The sequence below is a fragment of the Camelus dromedarius genome, chromosome 28, assembly GCF_036321535.1.
Source record: "Camelus dromedarius isolate mCamDro1 chromosome 28, mCamDro1.pat, whole genome shotgun sequence".
Taxonomy (NCBI): domain Eukaryota; kingdom Metazoa; phylum Chordata; class Mammalia; order Artiodactyla; family Camelidae; genus Camelus; species Camelus dromedarius.
In genome coordinates, this window is record NC_087463.1 from 7,449,442 (window position 1) to 7,471,289 (window position 21,848).

Here is a 21,848-nt window from a genome sequence, read left to right on the forward strand (position 1 = left end):
TGTTTTTCACAAATCAGATGGAAGTGACCCAAGGGTTGGGCCATCTAGAAAGTTCTCCATTCATGAAGGAAATCTCCTTATTCTTTAAAAAAATTTTTATTTATTTATTATTTTATTTTTGGGGGGGGAGAAGAAATTAGCCTTTTATTAATTAATTAAGTTCTTAATGGAGGTACCAGGGACTGAACCCAGGACCTTGTGCCTGCTGGACACGTGCTCTACCACTGAGCTGTACCCTCCCCCCAGGAATCTCCTCATTCTTGAAAGAGAAGTTAAACCCCTCCAATGACAGAGAGCTCACTCCCATGCAAGGGACCTCATTCTTCTTTTCAACAACTCTAGATGTTAAGAACTTATTATCCAGCTGCTCCTGGAATCTCTCCTATTGGTTTGAGTTGGCCAAATTTTTGGTAAGATCCTTCATCTACCTGACAGAACTTTTGAAGTTCCAAGGCCTGTTCTAATGTATTCCTTAAGCCTTCTTCTCTAGGCTTCTTTTCATTTGTTTCCCTTGGGGGGTGGGTAGAGTTATGTTTACTTATTTATTTGTTTTAACGGAAGTACTAGGGATTGAACCCAGAACCTGCACATGCTAAGCACAGCCTCTCCCACTGAGCTATGCCCTGCCTCCCTGCACCTGCTTTGGCCTGTCCTCAATGGCCTCATCCTTCCTTCCCCACTTCTACTGCAGGTCTCTTTGCTGTCAGCGCCCCAACTCCCTTAGCACATTGGGGTCTCCCTTAGCACATTCCATGGGGAGCAGGTCATACCCTGCGTGGCCCCATGGAATACCGGGGCCAGCGGAGGCTTTACTCACATGAGGTGCTCAGGAGCCCCCAGAGGTCAGGGCCCCATGGGCCCAGGTCCCTACCCCTTCCCCATGGTCACCTCTGGCCCCCAGAATGAGGACTCAGTTACCGTAGGAGGCCCAAGCTGAGCGGACTCTTGATGAGAAGCTGGCCTCAGTCCTCACGGCGGGCCACGCTCACCCCCAGGCCCCCCGCCAGCCATGAGCCTGGGCCTCTCAAAGCTGCAGGGGCGCCGAGGGACACTGTGACTTTCCCAGAAGATAACGGGGGAAAAGGCAGGTGATGCTCAAGATGATTTTTATATTAAGACAAACGTACACATGTTATGTAACAATGTAGAAGCATCAATTTCAAAGCCATAACGTGAGACTTCAGAGGAGTTTCACACTATGGGGAAGCTGCTTCAGGCTGCTTCTTTAGAATTCAGTTTCCAGTCTCCCGACTGGCCGGCCCCCTCTGCTGAGGGTGTTTGGACAGAAAACTTGGAGAGGCTCTGGGTTTCTGAGTTTCTTGGAGAAACTTAATCTCCTTTGCTATTAAAGTGAGGCCGCTGAGGACCAAGGTAAGAGAATCAGTTAGCCTGCGGAGCTTGGAGTTTGGATTTGAAACCCAAATCTGTTCTTTTCCCAGAAATGCTGCACTGGGTTTTTAAGAGTGCTCCTGGTGGCAAGGCAGGGCATCTGAACACAGAAATCTGTGTTAGGGGATTTGGGTTAGCCCTTGGTTATACAGAAAACGTCAGTTCAAAGACCAATTTTATTCAAAGAGTCAGTGCTCTGGGTCCTGAGCAGAGTTGATCCTGTTCAATGACAGCAGGAAGTTTCCTTTCCTCCTTCATGGCCCATCACTACCCGTCCAGGAAAGAGGTGAACAAGGAAGAGAAGTCCAGCTCCAGGGAATGAAAGGAAGAAGGCGGAGATGCACAGGGAACTATATTCAGTATGTTGTAGTAACTTACGGTGAAAAAGAATATGAAAACGAATATATGTATGTTCCCATATGACTGAAGCTCTGTGCTGTACACCAGAAACGGACGCAACCTTGTAAACTGACTCTACTTCAATAAAAAAAAAAATATATATTTAAAAAAAGAACCTTATACTCAAAAAAAAAAAAAAAAAAAAAAAAAACCAAAAAACAAGGCAGAGATGGCAGCCAGGCTGGTGAGAGGCTGTCCGGGACTCCATGTCCAGATAGGGGAGGACTGATGTGTTGAAACAGCCAGCAACCCTTCAGCTCTCCCTTGCTCATACACCACCAGCTGCACCTGCACATGTGAACACACACACACACACACACACACACACACACACACACCCCTCTTGCGCTCAGGGTCACAGATGCCCAGAAGCTTATGATCAAGCAGAGACTCACAAATTAAAAATGTAGAGGACCATGAAAGATCTGAGTTCTGGCCTCCCCACCAAGTGACCAGCCACTGACACTTGCAGTGAGAACGGGAAGGGGGATCAGCCTTAACCGGGAAGCCGAGTAAGTGTGGCTTCCTTCTGACATTATTAAATAAGGGTCAAAGGTTTGTGTTTTCTACAAAGGCGTCTGACATTTTTATAAGTTTGTGACACCCAACTGTCAAAATCTTAAGCCACGAATGTCTGCAGACTGTCTTGGTGCCATCACCTCTCACAGAAGTGCAACTCTCAATGTAGCGTAATCAAGTCAATTAATACTGTTTAATAAATAAGCCAGAAAATTAGCTGAGAGTTCTTCTCGGCGGGATGCGGCGTGCGACCAAAGTTATGGAAGATTGTCCCTTGAATCACTAAGGCAAACTTTGTTGAGTGTCATTTTACATAAAGCAATCACATAAAAAAAGACTTATAAATAGAAAAAATTCCCAAGTTCTCCCACAGACAGACAGGGAAATCGAAACATCCGAAAAAAAAAAAAAAAAAAAGGAAATAAAACAAAACACAACCACCCCTATCCCCATGACCCATTTGCTTCAAGTTCTTGATCATACAGTACTCGACATCTTTGGATATTTTACAATATACAACTCCAAACTGCAGTCAAGAGAAAACAAAAAGAACTAACCAGTCGTCTGAAAAATTGAGTTTATAAGAAGTCATTACCTTTACAAAATAAAAACCGAAAGCCCCAACACCACTGGATTCTAATTTGTTCGTTTTTCCTTGTTTTCTTTTGAAGTTTGGGTCAGCCCCACTCCCTTGGTGACGGGGAGGGGGCCACGGGTATGTTGGCTGGTGGGTCCCAGAAGCGAGTGTCAGAGATGGAGACGGGGAGCTGGAGAGGCTGCTGCCCGGGCGGATGATGTCTGAGGACAGGAGGGTGCCAGCAGCAGTGCCCTCGGGCTGAGATGGCAGCTGGCGGTGTATGGAGTCAGGGGTCTCTTTGGGGGGAGCTGGGACAGTGACGGAGTCTGTGGTCTTCTCTGGCCTTTTTGTTGTTTGTGTTTGCTTGGGGAGAAGCCAAGGCCGTAGGAAGAGCCCAAGTCCCTTGTGCCCACAGCTCCTGGGCTGGGGACACCAGCCCCAGGCCATCCGTGCGGAGGAACGCTCCTCCCTTCTGGGCCACTGAGATACAAAAGCAAATTCAGCAAGAAAAGGGAGGGAAAGGCAGGAAAAGGGAGAGAAGATCAGGAAGGCACTGGGCCAGCAGAGCTATCTTTTTCTCAGGACCTACTACAAACTGGAGAGCCGGGAAGAGGCTGTGGACAGACCTCGCTCACAGAGCCCTCCAACTCATGCTGAGCCGAGGCTCTGACTCCCCACACCAGGCACCCGGATCCCTCCCCAGGGGAGCAGGGAGGGGTTGAGGGGCTGTTCAAACACTGCGAAGCCAAAGCCCCGAGAAGCCCACAACTGAAAAGCGAACATCCACCTGGGTAACTGGGTGTTTTGTCTGTTTCCAGGAATCAGGTGGAGGGAGGCAGTTGCCAGGAGTTAAGAGGTGGCCCCCCTCCCTTCTACGCTGGCCCCAGGAGTCCTGAAAGACTCCTTAAGTCATTGCAGGGAGCACGTGGAGCGGGGCTGGGGGGGATGCTAAGTGGCCGTCCCCAGATGCGCACAGTGGCGCAGCGAGGAGGGTAGGATTTGCAGTTCCCCAAAGCTGCCTGGGGGCTGTGGACAAGCCGCACCCCAACCCTCTCCCTCTGCCACCCCTGCCTAGTGTGGCCACATTCCTCACCTGTGGATGTGACAAAACGAAGCACAGTAAGACGTGACACCTGGGATGTTAGGAATGCAAAGCTCCTACTCTCTCAAGGCCTCTCTCTGGAGGGATGGGTGTGTGTGTGGGGGGATCGGGGGAGGGGAGCGAGGCAATGAAATTAGCAGCCCCCTTTCACAGCAGGGTGACGCTGGGGTACGGAGGGCTGATCTGTCAGAGATCACATGACAGTGAGGAGAAAGTAGGCCTGGACTCCAGGAGCCTCGGGCCTCATTCCTGACTCCAGGAGGCCTCCCTGCCAACAGGGCATTTCCCCCCAGGATCCCAGGGCTTCTGGAGACTGGAAAAGTGGTCCATCAGAGCAGTGTCAGCAGGGACTCCACCGCAGAGCGGCAGGGCTCACAGGGTGTGTTCCTCAGGACCCTACCTTCATCCCTGCTCCACCCGGTCTGCCTCTGGCCAAGCCACCACCCTCCATCTACCCTACACAGCTCCGAAGTGCTCCTGGGCACCCAGCTGGGGGCCTCGGCTGTGGCACTGGCCCCTGCGAACTTCTATGAGAACAGAGAGGCAGCCAGGGAGAGGCCAGGCCTGTTGGGAGAAGCCTATCTCAGACACCAGCAGAGGGGAGGCAGCTGCCTCAGGAGGCCCAGAAAATTCCATGGCTGCTGGATTGTTTCCTTTTTCCTTTGTGATTCTGAAATAAAAAGTTCAGACCCATCGGATGGGGCAGGTGGGCCTGGGAGGAGAAAGGGGGACAGGGAATCAGGACCGGGGTTGACAAGGACCAGCCTAGTTGTTGGCTTCAGACATGGAGGCCACGTGGTTGAGGCCGGCCAGCCCGGGGAGGCCGGCCAGGCCCGTGGCCCAGGGGTCGGGCAGCGGGAAGTAGGGCCGCGCGGCGGCCACGTTCTCGGCCAGCGCGAAGGCCAAGAGGCCCCCCGCGTCCCTCTCGGCCTCGAGCTGCGCGCGCCCGAACAGCTTCATCTGCGTCTCCTCGAACTGCCGCTCCAGCTCCTGCAGGCTCAGCGCGCCCTTGGGCGCCGCCAGGAAGTGCTTGGCGGGGCTGGGGCCCGGGAGGCACACGGCCGCCCCGCCCAGGTGGCCGCCCACCTCGCCCAGCGCCGGCGGCATCACCGCGAAGGCCGCCTTGTCGGGGGCCGGGCCGCCGGGCCCGAAGAGCAGGCTGGCGGCCCTCCAGGCGGCCGGCTTGCGGCCGCGCCGGGGCCGGGCCATGCGGCAGCTCTGGCGCTTGATGTGCCGGTGCAGGTGGTCGGAGCGCGTGAAGCTCTTGTAGCAGAACTCGCACTGGTAGGGCCGCACGCCCGTGTGGATGCGCATGTGGTTCTTGAGGTCGTAGTTGTGCACGAACTTGGCGTTGCAGTGGATGCACAGGTAGGGCCGTTCCCCCGTGTGCTTCCTCATGTGGATCTTCAGCTTGTCCTGCCTGCAACGCAGAGTCTGAGTCAGTTCCTGCCCGGAACCCCAGGGCGCACTCCTAACTCTCTGCTCCCCTTCCTCCAGAACCCTCTAAGGCTCCCTACTACCATGGTGTCAATCCCAGGAATGGGACCCCAGCTAGGACTTACCTTCAACTACTGTGCCACCCCAAACAGGTGTGGCTTCTCACCTGGATTAGAGAGTGGAGCAGGAGCTGGGTCCTGGAAAGCCACAGTCACACCAGAACTCCTTTTACACATAAGCTCAGAGTAATGAAGCGCCCACTCGGTCAGGGCCTGTCTCACTGGAAATAGACTTGCGGGGGACACATGCCCCTGAAAGTCGGCGGTCTTCCATGTCCTCCAGTGGGGCACCCACTTCTGGTACTGGATTGTACCTTCATCTCATGTCTGCTTTCTTCGGGGTTCACCTCGTGCTTTTGCTTGGAGGTCCTGGTCCCATTCCAGCCCCTGGGCTGTTGAGATCTGTCTGTCCTCAGCACTAATCTGGGAGGCTACAGGGACCGGGCACACCTTGTTCAAGCCTCCTGCGCTGGGGTTTCCTTTCCCCAGCCCTGGGCTCTCTTCTTTGTCTGCAGACAATTCCAGGGTTTACAAAAGAGCCAGGTGCAACAAGAATGCAGCCTAATCGAGGGCAGAGCTTTTCAGGGTTTAAGCGGTATTATCAGAGGCAAAGTATGATGTAGGGGTGTGGCTCCCAGCAGGGGGCGGTGGGAGCCCCTGCTCCAGCTGCAGACCCACCGCTAACGTGCTGGGTGACCTTAGCAGAGTTACTTAACCTCTCTGCACAGACCTGAACCTAGGACTAGATATTAATTCCTGTTGTTCAGGGCTGATGGTGAGAATTTGGGTTTGTGTTGAGCTAGGTTGGGCACACCTCCTGGTGGTCTTGAGAGGAAAACTGACACCACAGGGTTGTTTTCGTAAACACCGAACACTGCCTAAACCTGCTAAAGGAACCTTTCAGCCTCCACTCTGAGAGAGTCAGTTGTGCTTCAAGAACTTTCAGGATCCTTCTGCAGGCTTCCTTGACTAGACCCAGTAGGCCAGAAAGCTGTGTCCAGCCTCCCACCTCCTCCCTGCAGGTGTGGCTTGGGTGGAGCGTCTGCCTGTAATTTTTGGCTGGGGTTTGAGGTTGGAGCAGATGTGGATCGCAGGCATCCGCCCTAAAATGGCCAGATTTAAACCACACTCAACCCCAGGACAGCAGGAGCGGGTCTTGGTCGCGTGGTGTCTCCTGGCCGCTAGAGGGCTCACTGGCTCTCATTTTCCAACTAGCTCCCCAGGGGCAGGCCAGGAGAGAAAAGGACATTCATGTGAATGCTGGCAGGGTGCAGGGAGAAGGACCAGAGAGGGCAGATCCGCCCCTCCCGCCTGTGCTCACTGGAAGGCTGGAGGGCACTGGGAGGTGGGGGTGGAGAGTGGGGTGGGCAGGGAGGAGACAGGGAATGCTGCTGGTGTCCTCCACACACCAGACCCTCCCCTCTCCCACATCTCCGTGTCCCTGCCCTTCCCACAACCCACCAGCTGCCCCCAGGCTGCACGGGACCCTGCTGTGACATCGCATGCTCCTTTTCCCCACCAGCATGATGCTCTTATGGTATCTGTAACCCACATTTCACGCAGGTGATTGGATCTGTGAGCAGGAAGGGGCCTTAGGGAGCATCCAGGCCAGTGGATCTCATACGTGTTGACCGTTATCAGAACCACTATCAGGGTTTGATGAAAGATACTGGGCTCCACTCCCAGACAGCCTGAGTCAGTAGGTCTGTGGGGAAGAGAGCCGGGAATTTGCATTTTGGACAAGTTGTCAGGTGCTGCTGCTGCCGCTAGCCCAAGAACCACGGGCCTAGGTGCATCCTTCACCTGGCTAGTGGGCAAACTGAGGCCCAGGGAGGGGAACTCAAAGTCGCCCAGAGGGCAATGGCAGAGCCGGGCCGAGAACAGCCTGGTCGTCTTTCCTCACCACCACACTGTGACCTGTGTAAAAACGTCGGGGTGAGGCTTTAACTACGTCATCGCATTTAATCATCACCACAACCTTAGAAGGTTGATTTTTCAAAAATCACTATTACACACATGGAATAGAATTGATCCTGAGGGTCACCCTCAAATAATGGAGAGAGTGCAAATGGTAAAGCTTCCAGGGTCGAGGGGCTCCTTTAAATATGCACTGCTGCTCCCAAGCTTTTCATTAGGGCATCTAAAATAAAGCACGCTTCAGTGGCGATTGACCCAAGTGTGCAAGAGGGGATGAGAAGGTGCTTATAACTTCCTCTTATTGAGCAGCTGCTATGGGCAGGGGAATACACCATTTCAGTGACCCTGGAAGGTCATTATTCACAGGCAAGTTATAGTGCAGGAGAGGGGCCCCATGCCGGGTGTGGGAGCCTCTGCTCCAGCTGCAGACCTCACCTCCCCACTAACTTGCTGGGTGACCTTTAGGCAAGTTACTCAACCTCTCTGTGCGGAGTTGAACCTAGGACTAGACATCAATTCCTATTTTCCAGGGCTGATGAGAGAATCTGGGTTGGCACGAGCTTGGTTCAACAGACCTGGAATGATTTCCTCACTTGGACGGAAGAAGAGCTAGGGGCTCAGAGACATCAAGCTGCTTTCCCAAAGGTTACCAGCTAGTGAGAGGCAGGGGGTCCTGGAGGGCTATCTGGGCGTGGTTTGTTTGCCCGCTGTTCCAAGGACTTTCATGCTGGGTGCTCCCAGCCTGACGCCTATGGGAGCTGCCTCCTAAAATCCAGCTTGAACAATCAAAACAGGGCATCGGCAGCCAGCCTGCTGTCTCTGGGGCCAGGAGACGGGCCAGGTTGTGGGAGCAGCTTAGCCCGGGCAGGAACCGCTGTCCCCAGTAGAGACTTCATGGGAGCGGGGCTGGGGGTGGGGGGTGGACAAAGCTCATAAGTTAGTTCTGCAAAAACATTTAGAGAGCATCTTGTCTACCAGAAGCACGTTAACACGTCCTAATTCATAGCCTGAGTCGGCGGGCCAGGTAACCTGCCTCATTTGCAGCGCGCTTCCCGGGACCTTGGAAATACTGATCTGATCCAGCACATTCCCGGGGAGGCAATGACTTTCTAAGGTTGGACAGCCTCCTTATTTCTGTAATGACCTTCTCTGTGGCTACAACGCGCGTGTGCACTGGCCGAGCTGCGCCCGGGCTTGGGCACACTCCAAGACCTGGACCAGGTCCTGGGCTGCCCTGGGCTTCAGTTTCCTGACCTTGGAGTCAGGAAAGGGAGGCTGGACCATTTCAGCCTTTGGTGTTCTGAGAGTGTTTGCATCTGGGTAATGGGCTAATAGTGAATCTCTTTCTGGCCAAGGTCAGTTTCATATGCTATGGCTCTTCTACCCTTGCTTCTTTAAGCGTGAATAAATTTGGAATGTTCCAGACTCTCAGGACCTGTGCTCTCATTCCCACTGCTTCAGGACTAGGGATCCAGTGATCCCCATTAAAATCTTCAGAGGCCCTCCCTGTCCCATGGCCTATGGACTAACCCACCCCTTAGCATGGTTTTCAAGTCTCTTTATAAGCTCATCCTTTCCACCTATAAGACGAGTAAGTTCTGGGAACCCCGGGTGACTATAGTTAACAACAGTGTATTGTGTACTTGAAAGTTGCTAAGACAGTAGATCTTAAATGTTCTCATCACACACACACACACACACACACACGGTAATTAAGTGAGGTGATGGGCATGTTAACTAACCTGATGGCAGTAATCATTTCACCATATGTGTGCATATCTGGTCACCGCCATTGTACACCTTAAACTTACACAATGTTTTGAGGCAAATATATCTCAGTAAAGCTGGAGGTAAATAGTCACCCCATCTCCTTTGCCAGTCCCCGTCCCTCCTCATAGTGCTGCACCCACACACGACAGGGGCACGCTGTTCCCCTAGCAGGCCATGCTCTGATCAGCTTTGCATCTTACAACTTCTGTCGGCATGAGCTGGACTGCCAGCCCCTGGTGCAGAGACTGCCATATTATGGGATGGATGCTGGTAAACTCTGGCTCCTTCCCCTCCTGTGTGTATCTTGTTTGTGGACACCATTCTCCATCCTTAGATTCCCACCAGATGTCCAAGCCTAGATGCCAGAGTGTGTGCCCCTTCCTTCCCAGCCCTGAGCCCCTCATCCCAGCCCTCCTCTTCCCTGCACCCATGTCCTTCATCTCTGCCTTTACTCTTACAAACTGCCCTGCCTGAAATGTCTACCGCTCCCTATCTCCCTGATCCTTCAAGGTCAAACTCAAGGGCAGTCCTTCCTAAACCCTACCCTCTCCACCCAGGTCTCCTCCTTTGATCTGCCCTTCCAGAGCACCTGAACACTGCACCCCAAGGCAGGTCACCCGAGGGACAAGGAGGGAGCAACAGAGGACAGTGTGTCAGCATCGTCTTCTCCTGCCCTGCCATGGCCCCACGTGCCAGCAGTGCCCTCCCAGCAAGTCCTGGCCTCGGGGGTCCGGTCTCCCTGTCTGCACCATCTGTGGCCCAGGCCGGACCGCACAGGTGCTGCTGGCAGATGGAAACACTTGTTCAGAGGCCGCCTTTGCTGCCTTTATTTTCTGTGCATGTTATCCCCAGGGCAGGGCCACCAGGAGAGACATTTCCCCTAGTTGCCCCTCCTGCCTACTGAGCCGCCACCCTGTCCCTGGCTCCTGGGGCTTGTTAGGAGCCTTGCCAGCAAGATGATATAGGAGGCAGCAAATTCATGGAGAAGGAGCACTGGCCCCTGGCAGATGCCAGAAAGGAACCCAGGCTCAGGGACCTTCCCGTCAGGACTAATTGTGAGCACAGGTCAGGGCCTTGCTGGGCACCTGGCAGTTCCACCTTATCTCATTGCAGCCTGTGAAGTCGGCATTCCCATCATTCTCGTGAGGAAGTGGAGGCAAAGAGAGGTGCAATGATGTGTCCAGAGCTTTCCTGATACTGGGCGATACGTGGAGCGAATTTACGGAGCACATGCTTCAACCCCCTGCTCTCTCCACCCCATTCAGCATGTGGCCCGCGTGGTACCAGAACCTGCTTGGATAAGAAGCTGTCAGATGCTTTGATATTCTGCTCGGTGCCCACCACTGAGTGTACAATGGGTGCTCACTGCCAAGACCTGCTGGTTCGGGGCCACTTACCAGAAATCCCCAACCCAAATCTGACACTCTCTCTCTCTCTCTCTCTCTCTCTCTCTCTCTCTCTCTCTCTCTCTCTCTCCCTATCCCCCTGCCATCACATCCCTCTACCCTGCACCGGGGGCCCAGCCCAGGTCACGTGCACCTGAGCTTTGATCGGCATTCCCCCTTCCACCTTGGAGAGCTCATGGTCAGGAGAGACAGTCGTCATGATCTCATTCCCCTGAGTGAAAGGAAAGGGCCTGGGGTCCTGGGCCTCCATGGAGGTTCCCAGAGAGGATAACGCTTTCCCAGCACCATCCACCCAGACTTCTTGGTAACCTGATGGTCTGAGACAAATTCTCTCCCTGCTGCCCCTGCTAATAACATTACATTATCTTAATAAGGTCCCCAGAGCTGCCAGGAGTGGGAGGACTAAGAAGAAAATATAGAAAAGAAAAGGGAAAAAAAGCAGTGGCCAGGCTCCTGGCCTTGTTTGGGAAGCAGACAGCTGCCAGCGGGTACAGAGCAATCAGCATTTGGCTTGCACTGGGGGCAGAGGTTGGCAGCTAAAAGTTATAGCCTTTATGGGAAGTTGGTAGGGGGATTCAGTGGAAACTGGGAACATCGTGGCTCATCAGAGACTGACTTCTCAGGGTACAGAGGTTGCCCGTCCTTTTCCCAGGGCCTTTGTCTCGGGGGCTGGTCTATTCTTAAGGTTTGCAGTTTCTCGCCTTCATTGCATGGCCCACCAGGTGTGGCTGGGGCATTTGGAAAAGCTCGGCTGCAGATGGGATGCAGGGGGCATGGGATGCAGGTGGTCCTGGAGGAAGACTGCCCAGCCATGTTCTCGAGGGGCTCCCCTGACAGGCTGCCTGCACTTAAGGACTAATGTGGCAGGACAGGAGCAATTGAGAGTGTTCTGAGGGCCTCACAGACCCGAGGCCAGGCCCAGTCAGCAGTGATGATGGCTGAGGTTGGGGTAACAAGGGTGGGGGGCGCCTGTGATGTGGGCGGGCCGGGAAAAGACCCACGAAGTACAGTAGCATCCTGCATGCAGAGAGGACAAATACCTTCTTGTCTTCCCTGGCCCACATGCTCCCTGTTCTTCACGGCCCATCCTCAGGGCACCTCTGGTGGAACCCAAAGTTTGCCTGACCTGTGGCCCGGACTTCCAGACTTTCTGGGAATGGAAGCAAAGGACTCCTGATGAGGAGAGTCTGGGGGAGTCTTGGTCAAGACTGCCTTTTCCCTAAGTCCTAGAGCTGTTTCTCTCTCCCCCTGAACCACAAGACTGGTTTCAGCAGGAGCTGGCTCTCGGCAGCCAGCACAGGCCCCTGGTGACCTTGGCCCAGGCTGGGGGAGTGTATACATAGACTCAGTCATGGGTGGAGGGACTCGGAGTCAAAGTGATCATGGGGTGACCAGAGCTAGGAGGGGAAAGCATGCAGCCAGTGATACACAGTCTGGTTGAAGCCTCTGAGGGGCCCCAGGGGTGTCCCATATCTGGAACAAATCAGTGGAGGGACAACTGGTGGGAGTGGCTGAAATCTAGAGCTGACTCGGAGGTGAGGCTCCTGATACTTAGGACAGACAACAGATGGTGGGGGGACCTCAGTCCCTTCTTGGAGACCCACAGAATGAAAGCCGCAGGTGGGGCCTTAGGGGCAGGAGGAGCTCTGTTGGAAGGACCTCCCCTAGGCCCCTCCACCATGTTGTAGCTGCTCAAGTCATGAGGAATGATGCTCCCACGGAGTGTGGGCATGCTAGGAGTTGCCATCTGAGGCCATAACTCAGAGCCTGGGTCAAAGGGCCATCTGGCAGGGGGAGGGGAGGGTGCACCAATGTCGCCCAGGAGGGAGGGGAGGTGGGTTGAACATCAAGAGAGGAGAGGAAGCTTGGCCAGAGAGCTGAGGCTCAGCTGCGATTAAGCAAAGACCCAGGCTCCAGAAAGGGAAATAGTGTCCAAGAAGAGGACATGAGGATGCTCCAGTCCCAGGCCTTGGCTTTGCCTCGCAAGGGAGTCTGGGAATTCTGAGTCAAAGAGGCAGCAGCTGCTGCTCTAAGTGGCTTCTTCAGCCTCCAGCTGGGAAACGAAGGCGGTGTGATGGGTGGAGGCTGCAAGTAGTCAACCACAAAGGAGGTCCCCGGGACACACTGCTCACTGCTCGGGGACTTGGCTACAGAATCATGGGCACCCCCGATCTGGACGGGCCAGGGCTGAGGCTCCCTGAAGACTGAAAAGAATCCCGTAGGGCAGCTCTGGGGAGGGGGCAGAAGGGAAGCAAGGAACCAGCGATGTTGAAGGATGTGATGGGGAGGGGCGTTGGGGAGCGTTCAGCTCGGACAGCCACAGTGAGAAATAAAACCCCCATGTGAGGAGGCCCAGGAAATCTCCTCCAACCTCCCTCCACTCCGGTATCTCTGCTTCTGGGAGTTGGGAGTGGACTCAAGAGCTTTTCTGTTCTTTCCTGGTGGGAACCAAGTGAGGGGAGTTGCTGATGGAGGTGGGAATGCAGCTGCTTCAGTGGGGATGGGCCTGGGGGCCCAAACGGCTGCCTGTTGCTCTGCTGAGCAGGACAAAACCGAAGGGAGGGCCGGGCACAGGGCTGGATGGCCAGAACCGCCCCACGGCTGATCAGGCCTGGAGGGGTGGGGAGAGGCCGGCAAGGGGGCCGCCCTGAGTGATCAGCAGGAATGTGCCTGGAGGGAGGGTTCTGGAATGTGACCCTTCTCTACAACACAGCATCCAGGCCGAAACCAGGAGGCCCATGCTGAGGAGGTTCTGGGGTCAAGAGGGTGAGTAGTCTCACCATCTTGACTGACCAAGTTTTAAACTTTCCCTAGGGAAGGCAGGAGCACAGACTGGCGTGGCCTTTAGCGAAAGCTGAGTGTGGGAAAGGCCCCGAGGGAAGTGGGGGAGGGAAGGGAGATGGGGACTTGGGGGTGGGGGCCAGGCAGGCCCACTGTGCAGTGGCCTTGAGATGCAACTCATTCCACTGAAGCTGCAGACCTGGGTCTCCCCTGCAGGGAGCGGTGTCCCCAGTGCCAGCCTCTGCACAGGGGACAAGCAAGGGAAGTGGACCCTGGATAGCAGGAGTCTGGATCTGGCTTTTCTGGATCTGGCCCGTGAAAAGCATCCACGTCTTGAAGTCATTCCCCGGGGGCTGGACTTGGCACAAGCTGCAGAGAGGGCCTGGCTCCAGATGCATGGACTGGACTTGAATTTGGACCAGGCTCTGGTTTATCTTCCTCCTGCTATCCCTGTGCTTTGGTCAAGCCTTTACATGTGTTCTGTGGCTCTAAGGTGAATTCAAGGTAAAGGACACCCAAGAGGAGGTGAATCTCGGGGACTCTGGGTCAAGCTGCTCTGCGGTGATCAGAAGAACAGAGCACATGAGGTCAGCACTGCTGGGGCACGCCCTGGGGAGGAGGGGCCCTGTTTCTCTGCACCTGCAAATTCTCCCTTTACTGTCAGCACAGAGCATCTGGGAGAGATTCTGCTTGGGGTGTCCTTCACAGAAGCAGCTGCGAGGGGAGCCAAGGCCACCTTGGAAACAACCAGTGATGTCCTTTGAAGCAGTCACTGGAGGAGCCTGCAGAGCTGTTTGCACAATGCCATTGTCATCTGAACACATCCCTTTACCGTCTCTGGCAACCTCAAGTAGAGTTTTCAAGCCACCAAAGGTGAGTCTCCTTACTTAACAAGACACGTCTTGCTTTCCCCCCAAAAGCATTGCCCTGATTTGATAATCAAACTGATTCAAAAAACTTCACTCCATCCTCAAATATCAAAGCTCTGGGCCCACTGAGGAAAATCAAAGAACAAGCCCCCAGCAATTCCCAGAATAAATTGCCAAGAGGATGTGCGGTGACAGCAGCAGGAACCAAGTATGGGTTTCTCATGGCACGTGCCTTGAAGGGGACAGCGGCAGTGTGGGCAAAGGACCTGGTCTAGGAAGTCACAGTCCCAGGGCAGGTATCCACCAGGCTCTGTCCACATCCGACACACTGAAATGACCAAGCCCTGATGCCGGGCCACTCACCAGGACCTGCCCCCACTGTGGACAAGGCTGGGAAGGCCAGCCTCACACCATGGACCACAAACGGCACCAATGGACCACATTTGCCCCAGGTGAGGCCCATCAAACCTAATGGACAAGTTGGGCCCCGCATCCTCCCACCAATCAGCCTTGACCACAAAAGTGGCTGTGCAGAGAACGTATATAACCCATGTGTGTGGAATGGGATGGAGTCCAGGAAAGATGAAAGCCTTATAATGTACTGATTTCAAATTTCAACTTTATAACAGCATAAAGTTAACCCTCTTCCTAACATGGACAGTCAAGGCGGAGAACACAAAAGGAGGCCCATCCTTTAGGTCTGACCTGAAAGAGGACTGAAAGGGCCACCAGGGGCCTCTAGGGTCCCCTGTTGCAGGTGTCACTGTCACACATGAACTGGGGCTCAAGTCCCAGCTCTGCTATTATCCAGCTGGGCTTATGAGTGGCTGGCTAGCTACTGGGAGATGGATCGCCTATCTGTGGACAAAGACCCTGGCCCCTGCCTGTCTTCTCACTCGGGACAGACCCTGGCATGCTGACTGAGTTCCAAATAAAATAAAGGGGGCTGCCCTCCAAACTGGATTGACGGTGGGTACCGAGGCCCCTCACTCCTGCCTTCACCAGAACCACTCTGCGCTTATCGATTTTACATCTTGGCCTCCTTCTACCTGGTATGGTGTATTAGAAAATATTTGAAAATGGCTGCACCAGGAATGCTGAGCACCCCTTCTGGCAATGAGCTTTCGAGGAGCCAGGGCTGCCCCTGACCTGGGTCTCTCTGTGTCCCCGGGGCCCCGGCCCTCTGCCCCCCGCAGGCCCCACCCCAGCGCACCTGGTGAAGCGGACCTCACAGATGTTGCACATGTATGGCTTCTCCCCGGTGTGCGTCCTCATGTGCCGCGGCAGCTTCCCGGCCCCCATGATGACTTTGTGGCAGATGGGGCACTGCTGAGAGGCCTTGGGCTTCAGCTTGCGCTCCTCCACCAGCGGCCAGGGCGGGAAGAGCCCCCCCAGGTGGGCGGCACTCAGGAAGCTGAGATAGGCACCGTAGTCGTTCTCTGCCTTGATGGGCCCCAGCGGCCCCCCGGGAAGGTCCGGGAACACGTCCTTGAAGAAGTCGTTCGGGAAGGGAGGCGGTGGGGGCGGGGGAAGCTCCTCCTTCTCCTCCTCCTTGATCTTGCGGTTCTTGATGACCAGGTCCAGGGGCCCGTTGTCCACGGGCTGCTCGGGCAGCTGGGTGAAGGCACCGAAGTCCCCTGGCCAGAGGTGTGGAAAGAAGTCTGGGGCGAAGGGAGATAAGGAGGGTCCCCTGTCGGGGATGTTGGCTTTGGGGTACAGGTTCTCCCTCAGCAAAGATTCGATGGAGAAGTCCCGGATCACGCCCAGATGGCCGGGGCTGCCGGCCTGGAAGGAATCAGGGAAGTCCCTGGGTGTGTCTGAGTAGGCCTTCTCCGAAAGGTGGTCTGTCTTGGAAGGGCTTTGGTGGCAATTGATGTCCTGGGGGTCAGGCAAGTTTTCTTGATCTGCGAAATCCTCCGTGTCGTCGTCCTCCTCTTCCTCCTCTTCCTCCTCCTCCTCCTCTTCATCCTCCTCGTCATCGTCATCTTCATCATCGTCGTCGTCCTCCTTGTCATCCTCCTCCCCCCCATCCCCCCCGGGCTCCATGATCTCCAGGCACACGTTCACGATGCACTGGATCTCCAGCATCCTGGCAGCATTGAGGATGTGCTTGACATTGGAGGCGGTGATGGTGAGCGTGGAGGTGTAGGCGAACTCCAGGATGGCGGCCAGAGCCTCAGGCTGGACAAAGTCAATCTCGTAGACGTAGGGCTGGCTGGCTAAGGTGCCGGCCGTGAAGAGCTTCTTGAAGTACTTGCTGCAGGCAGCCAGGACGGAGCGGTGGGTGCGGTACTCCTGCTCCTGCACCACCAGGAGCACGTCGCAGAGCAGCCCGTCATGCCGCTGCTCGTTCAGGCTGCACAGGACCTCGCTGCTGTGGTTGGGGAAGGGAATGCCGATCAGCTCGTCAATGCCATTGGCCATGTTCTCAGCCAGAGCCCTGCGGGGACATGCAGAGGGAGACCGAGTTAGAGGACACAGCCCTAGGAGGGCTGCCAGCTCTGGGACTCTCCAGGGCATGCTTGTCTACCCCACCCCTGCCTTTGCTTGGGGCTCCCCTCCCTCCCCCTGTGCTGGAAAGCCAGCCCTCCTTCCTCAGGTTTCTCCCATCTCACCTGCAGTTCAGAGCCCAGCTCACAAGCTGGGGCTTTTCACTGTAACACTGGGCTCTTCCCGGGACACCGAAGGCCCTTGGAGTGGGGCTTCTCATTGGGCAGCTGGCATCTGCCGTTTAGCAAAGGCTACAGAATCTTCTCTCGGGCACGATTTCACTGAATTCCACTTTGGGGGTGTGCGATTCCTGAACACGAGTATGGATGGCTATGTGAAACTCCGCTGCTCTGTGCGCTACGGGGATGGTGTTCGCAGCTGACTCACACACTGTCTGCCAGGCCAGGCCCGGAGACGGAATTTTCTCTCATGACTCAGTGCTCCCGCTGGGAAAACACTTTGGTTTATTCCCTCTGACTCCTCACATTTTGCTACTTTTGGCTACTGATGTGGGCTGCAGTAACAATTGGTGACTTAACAGTTGCTGAGTTGTTCCCCACCCCCAACTTCAAATGTTAAAGTCTGAATCCCAGTATCTCAGAATGTTATTGTACTTGGAGGGAGGATCTTTAAAGAGGAATTGAGGTTAAAATGAGGTTGTATGGGTGGACCCTCCTCCAATATGACCTGTACCCTTACAAGAGGAGATTAGGACAGAGACACGCAGAGGGAAGACCTTGTGAGGACACCCGGAGGGAGGCAGCCATCTACAAATGGAAGACAGAGGCCTCAGAGGAAGCTAACCCTACCGATGCCTTGATCTTGGACTTCCAGCCTCCAGAACTGTGAGAAAATAAACCTCTGTCATTTAAACCTCAGTCCACGGTAATTTGTTACAGTTTAGCAAACTGATGTAGCTACTAGGATTCTTTAATTTAATTAGTTAATTAATTAATTTTTAATTAGGAATCTAAAAAAACAATTTTGTGGCCCATTTTCAGCAAGAGGATGGGGGCTTTATGATACATGCTTCAACTTCTGACCTTACGGCTGGCTTCATCTTCGTTAATGAAGTTTGCAATTCTTCATTTGCAGTTCTTGATTTTTTTAAAAATATACTGACATCCTATGTATATCTGTGAGCCATTTGACCTATAAATATTTACATTCAATGTTAACTTCGCGTGCACTGTTAATTGATCACGTCTGTATTCTGTCACTCTCATGGAACCATATCGCTGTGGGGAGAAGCCTCCTCTGAGACAGCTCAACATTATACATACATTAAACATGAAGTGTGGCCAGTGATGGCCACCAGGAGGGAGGGGTGCAGGATGGAGGACAACGGACATCCCCTCCCTCCAGGGAGCAGAACCCACAGCCCAGGTCAGCAGACTCAACATGGATAACAGGCTGCCTCAATTTTTACTCCAGAGCACGGAGGGCAAAGTTTGGTCGTGTCTCGTTGGTAAATCCTAGCAAAGGTCCTTACCCTGGTGCGGTTACAGTGGGGCGAAAAGGAAAAGATAAATGAAGCCTGGGAGCCCCACACCCCAGTAGCAAGGGCCTTGGGGAGCCCAACACACTTATCTTCTGGATGTTTCTGCCCTAAGAAGGCAGATTCAGTGGAAGGGGAGGAGGGAGACGTGTCAGTCCCACAATACGGGCCCCGAGTGGGGCCGGGAGGCACCAGGGCCCTGGTGGGGTGTGGAGGGTGCTGGGTGCTCTTCCCTCCCCCTTCTCCTCCATGGATGGCAGATGGCCTTAGCCTCCTCTGAGCAATCCCACCTGCATGGCACAGGAAACTGTATTCAATATCTTATAATAACCTATAATGGAAAATAAACCGCAGGTGCTCAAGCGGTTTCCCAGAGCGAAGGCCAACCTGTGTTCCTCCTTCTCATCTTTAAAAGGGCAGGCGACCCCGCAGGCCATGCGTTCATTCCCTAAATGGTCATTGGGTTTCCTCCTGTGCCCAGCACTGCCCGGGGCACCGGGGATGCACAGAGGGCAGACCAAGCAGCAGCCGTTCTGTAACAAAGATGCAGCACGAGTCATCGAAGAGGGATGAGCTATCACCACACACCCATCAGAGTGGCTAAAAAAATAGCAGAGTGACAACAGCAAATGCTGGCGAGGATGTGGGGAAACCAGATCACTCACACACCTTGCTGGTGGGAATGTAGAGTGGTACAGCCTCTCTGGAAACCATTTTGGTGATTTCTTAAAAAACTGAATATGGGAACTTCTGGCTCAGCAAACACACTCTTGAACAATTATCCCAAAGAAATGAAAACTTACGTCCACACAGTGCAGGTCAATGTTTTTCACAGCTTCATGCATGAGAGTCAATAACTGAAAAGAACCCAGATGTCCTCCAGTGGGTGAACGGTTGGAGAAACTGCACCAGCCCTAGCACCAGTCAGCAACAGAAAGGGATGAGCTATGGACACATTAGAAAGCTGGGTGACCAGAGTGAAAAAAGCCGGTGCCAACAGGTTACATGCTGTGTGATTCCATTTGTATACCAGTCTTAAGGTGACAAGATTATAGAAATGGAGTACAGATGAGTGGCTGTTAGTGGCTAAGAAGGAGCTGGGGCAGGAGGGAGGTGAGAGGGTATCAAAGGGCAACAGGAGGGGTCCTCCTGGTGATGGGGATCTTCTGTAGCCTGTTCTGTATCAATGTCAATGTCTTGGTTGATGTTATTATGGTTTTGAAAGAGAGAAAACTGGGTAAAGTGTACCTGGGATGTCTGTATTATTTGTTAAAACTACATGTGAATTAACAGTTTTGTCAAAATAAACAAGTTTAATTTTAAAAAAACCCAAATGATAGGAAATAAACTTAATCAGTCAATCTTTCTCCCCCCAACTTCTGTCCTCTGTCTATAGCAGTGCCTGGGGCCGTGGGGGGGAGACTACTTCATTCGGGGTGGTCAGGGAAGGCTTCCAGGAGGAAATGTCATTTGAGCTTATGCCTGGATGGTGAGAAGGATCCAGCCATAGGATGAAGTGGGGAGCAGTGTTCCAGACTGTGGGAATAGCAAGCATAAAGCAGGCAGTCCCACCAAGGTGCTCCAGGTCTCGGGGGCCAGGTTATGCTCTGAATGGCCCTGTTTAACTTGGTTCTTTCTACTGAGAAACCATTCCACTTCTGCATCTCTCTGAGGGGGCTCAGAATGGACCGCACCTACCTAGATCCACTTGAGAGCATGTGTAGGACTCCCCTCCTTCCCTCTGACCAGGGAAGGTGTCCCCAGACCTCAGGCCTCAATTGTCTGTGCTGTAGAGAGCTCTGAGTCTGCCTTCTGCTGTCCAGAGAAGGAGACAATCTTTTTTTTTTTAATATAACTGACATCATCCTTTATTTTATCTTATTGAAATATAGCTGTAATTGATTTACAATGCTGTGTTAGTTTCAGGCGTACAGCAAGGTGATTCAGATATACAAAAGGAGAACAGATGAGTGGTTGTTAGTGGCTATATATATATATATTCAGATTATTTTCCATTATAGGTTATTATAAGGTATTGAATACAGTTTCCTATGCTATACAGTAAATTCTTGCTGCTTATCTATTTTATTTATAGTAGTTTGTATCTGTTAATCTCAATCTTCTAGTTTATCCCTCCTCCCACCCCTTCCCCCTTTGGTAAACAGAAGTTTGTTTTCTATGTCTATGAGTCTGTTTTATTTTTGTACATAGATTCATTTGTATTATCTTTTAGATTCCATATGTAAGTGATATCATATGGTATTTGTCTTTCTCTGTCTGATTTACTTCACTTAGTATGATTATCTCTAAGTCAATCCATACTGCTGCAAATGACAATATTTCATTCTTTTTTATGGCTGAATAATATTCCACATATATATCACATCTTATTAAACCAATCATCTTTTACCAATTATCTGGCACTTGGGTTGTTCCCATGTCTTGATTATTGTAAATAGTGCTGCTATGAACATTTGGGTGCATATATCTTTTCAAATTAAAGTTTCCTTCTTTGGGGGATTTATGCCCAGGAGTGGGATTGTGGGATCATATGGTATCTCTATTTTCAGTTTATAAAGGAGTTTCCATACTGTTCTCCATAGTGGCTGCACCAATTTACATTCCCACCAACAGTGCAGGAGGGTTCCCTTTTCCCCACATCCTAGGAGAGAACCTTCCTGAGGCTCCATCCTTCCCCGTACACCCTGCTGCAATGCTGGGAGCCAGAGGGAATGCAGAGGGCTCGGGAAACTAGGGCCAGCTGACAGGCTCAAGGCCAAGTGGCTCCTTCAGGGCAGCCATGGGGTCCCAGGAGGGTGGCTTTGTGGGCAGCTGGGCTGAGGGCCAGCAGACAGCCTCTCTGAGTCCTGGTCAGAGGGGAGACCTCACATCTGGGCTACATTTGGTTCTGAAGGCTTGGAGCCAGGTGCAGGGTGACCTTCTCAGCAGTGGGTAAGAGGACTCAAGGTCACAGGGCTCCGCCTCCTTGGCCCCCAGTTCCCCACTTCAGATGCTCGGGCCCCCTGGGGCAGACTGGGAGGCTAGGGCAGGGCCTGCACCAGCACCTTTACCCTGCAGACCGAGTTCCAGCCCTACACAATGGGTTTCCCAAATGCGGGATTGGGACCCCATCTGCCCTCAGGCCTGCTAAGTCTTCACAATAACTGGGATTAGCTCCTATTATGATCATCATCCCCATTTTACAGGTGAGATAAACGAGGTAGCAAAGGATAAATCACCCAGATAGTAAGTTACAGCATAGAGATCTGTGCCCACAGGCTGACTCCCCAGGACATGCTCTCAACCACAACCCATCTAGCCCCTGCATCGGACCCACGAAGGTAATCAAGGATGGGCAGGAGTCTCTGCTAATGCCCCCGAGGGGCCCAGCCTCTGGGCATTCACAGGTGCTCAGAGGCGCCCTGGTGGAGCGTAGGAAGGAAGTAGGTCAGCAGGGAGGTGTCCCTCCCTTCCTGGGAGGGCCGAGCAGGCAGGGCTTCAGTGCAGGGGAGGTCCTCCAGGAGGCTCGGCCAGGCTCAGTGGCTGGGGTGTCCAGACCTCCCCGACCCAGGCCACAGGGAGAGAGCTGAGAGCCCAGGGAGTGCCTGCTGCCCCTCGGACAGTCTCCCCTGCTC

The 21,848-nt window shown here is 53.5% G+C and overlaps 1 protein-coding gene across 2 annotated transcripts in view; it reads right to left on the reverse strand.

The window, feature by feature from the left end:
• Nucleotides 1–2,706: 2,706 nt before the first annotated feature.
• ZBTB7C (zinc finger and BTB domain containing 7C) overlaps nucleotides 2,707–21,848 on the reverse strand; it is a 314,130-nt gene continuing 294,988 nt past the window's right edge. For both annotated transcript variants that reach the window (XM_031441954.2, XM_064480324.1), the window contains exons 4-5: nucleotides 15,439–16,665; nucleotides 2,707–5,406 (exon numbers count right to left, since the gene is read on the reverse strand). In XM_031441954.2, the coding sequence (XP_031297814.2) occupies nucleotides 4,752–5,406; nucleotides 15,439–16,649 (1,866 nt within the window). In that variant the 5' untranslated portion in view covers nucleotides 16,650–16,665 and the 3' untranslated portion in view covers nucleotides 2,707–4,751. The remainder of the gene's footprint in view (nucleotides 5,407–15,438; nucleotides 16,666–21,848) is intronic.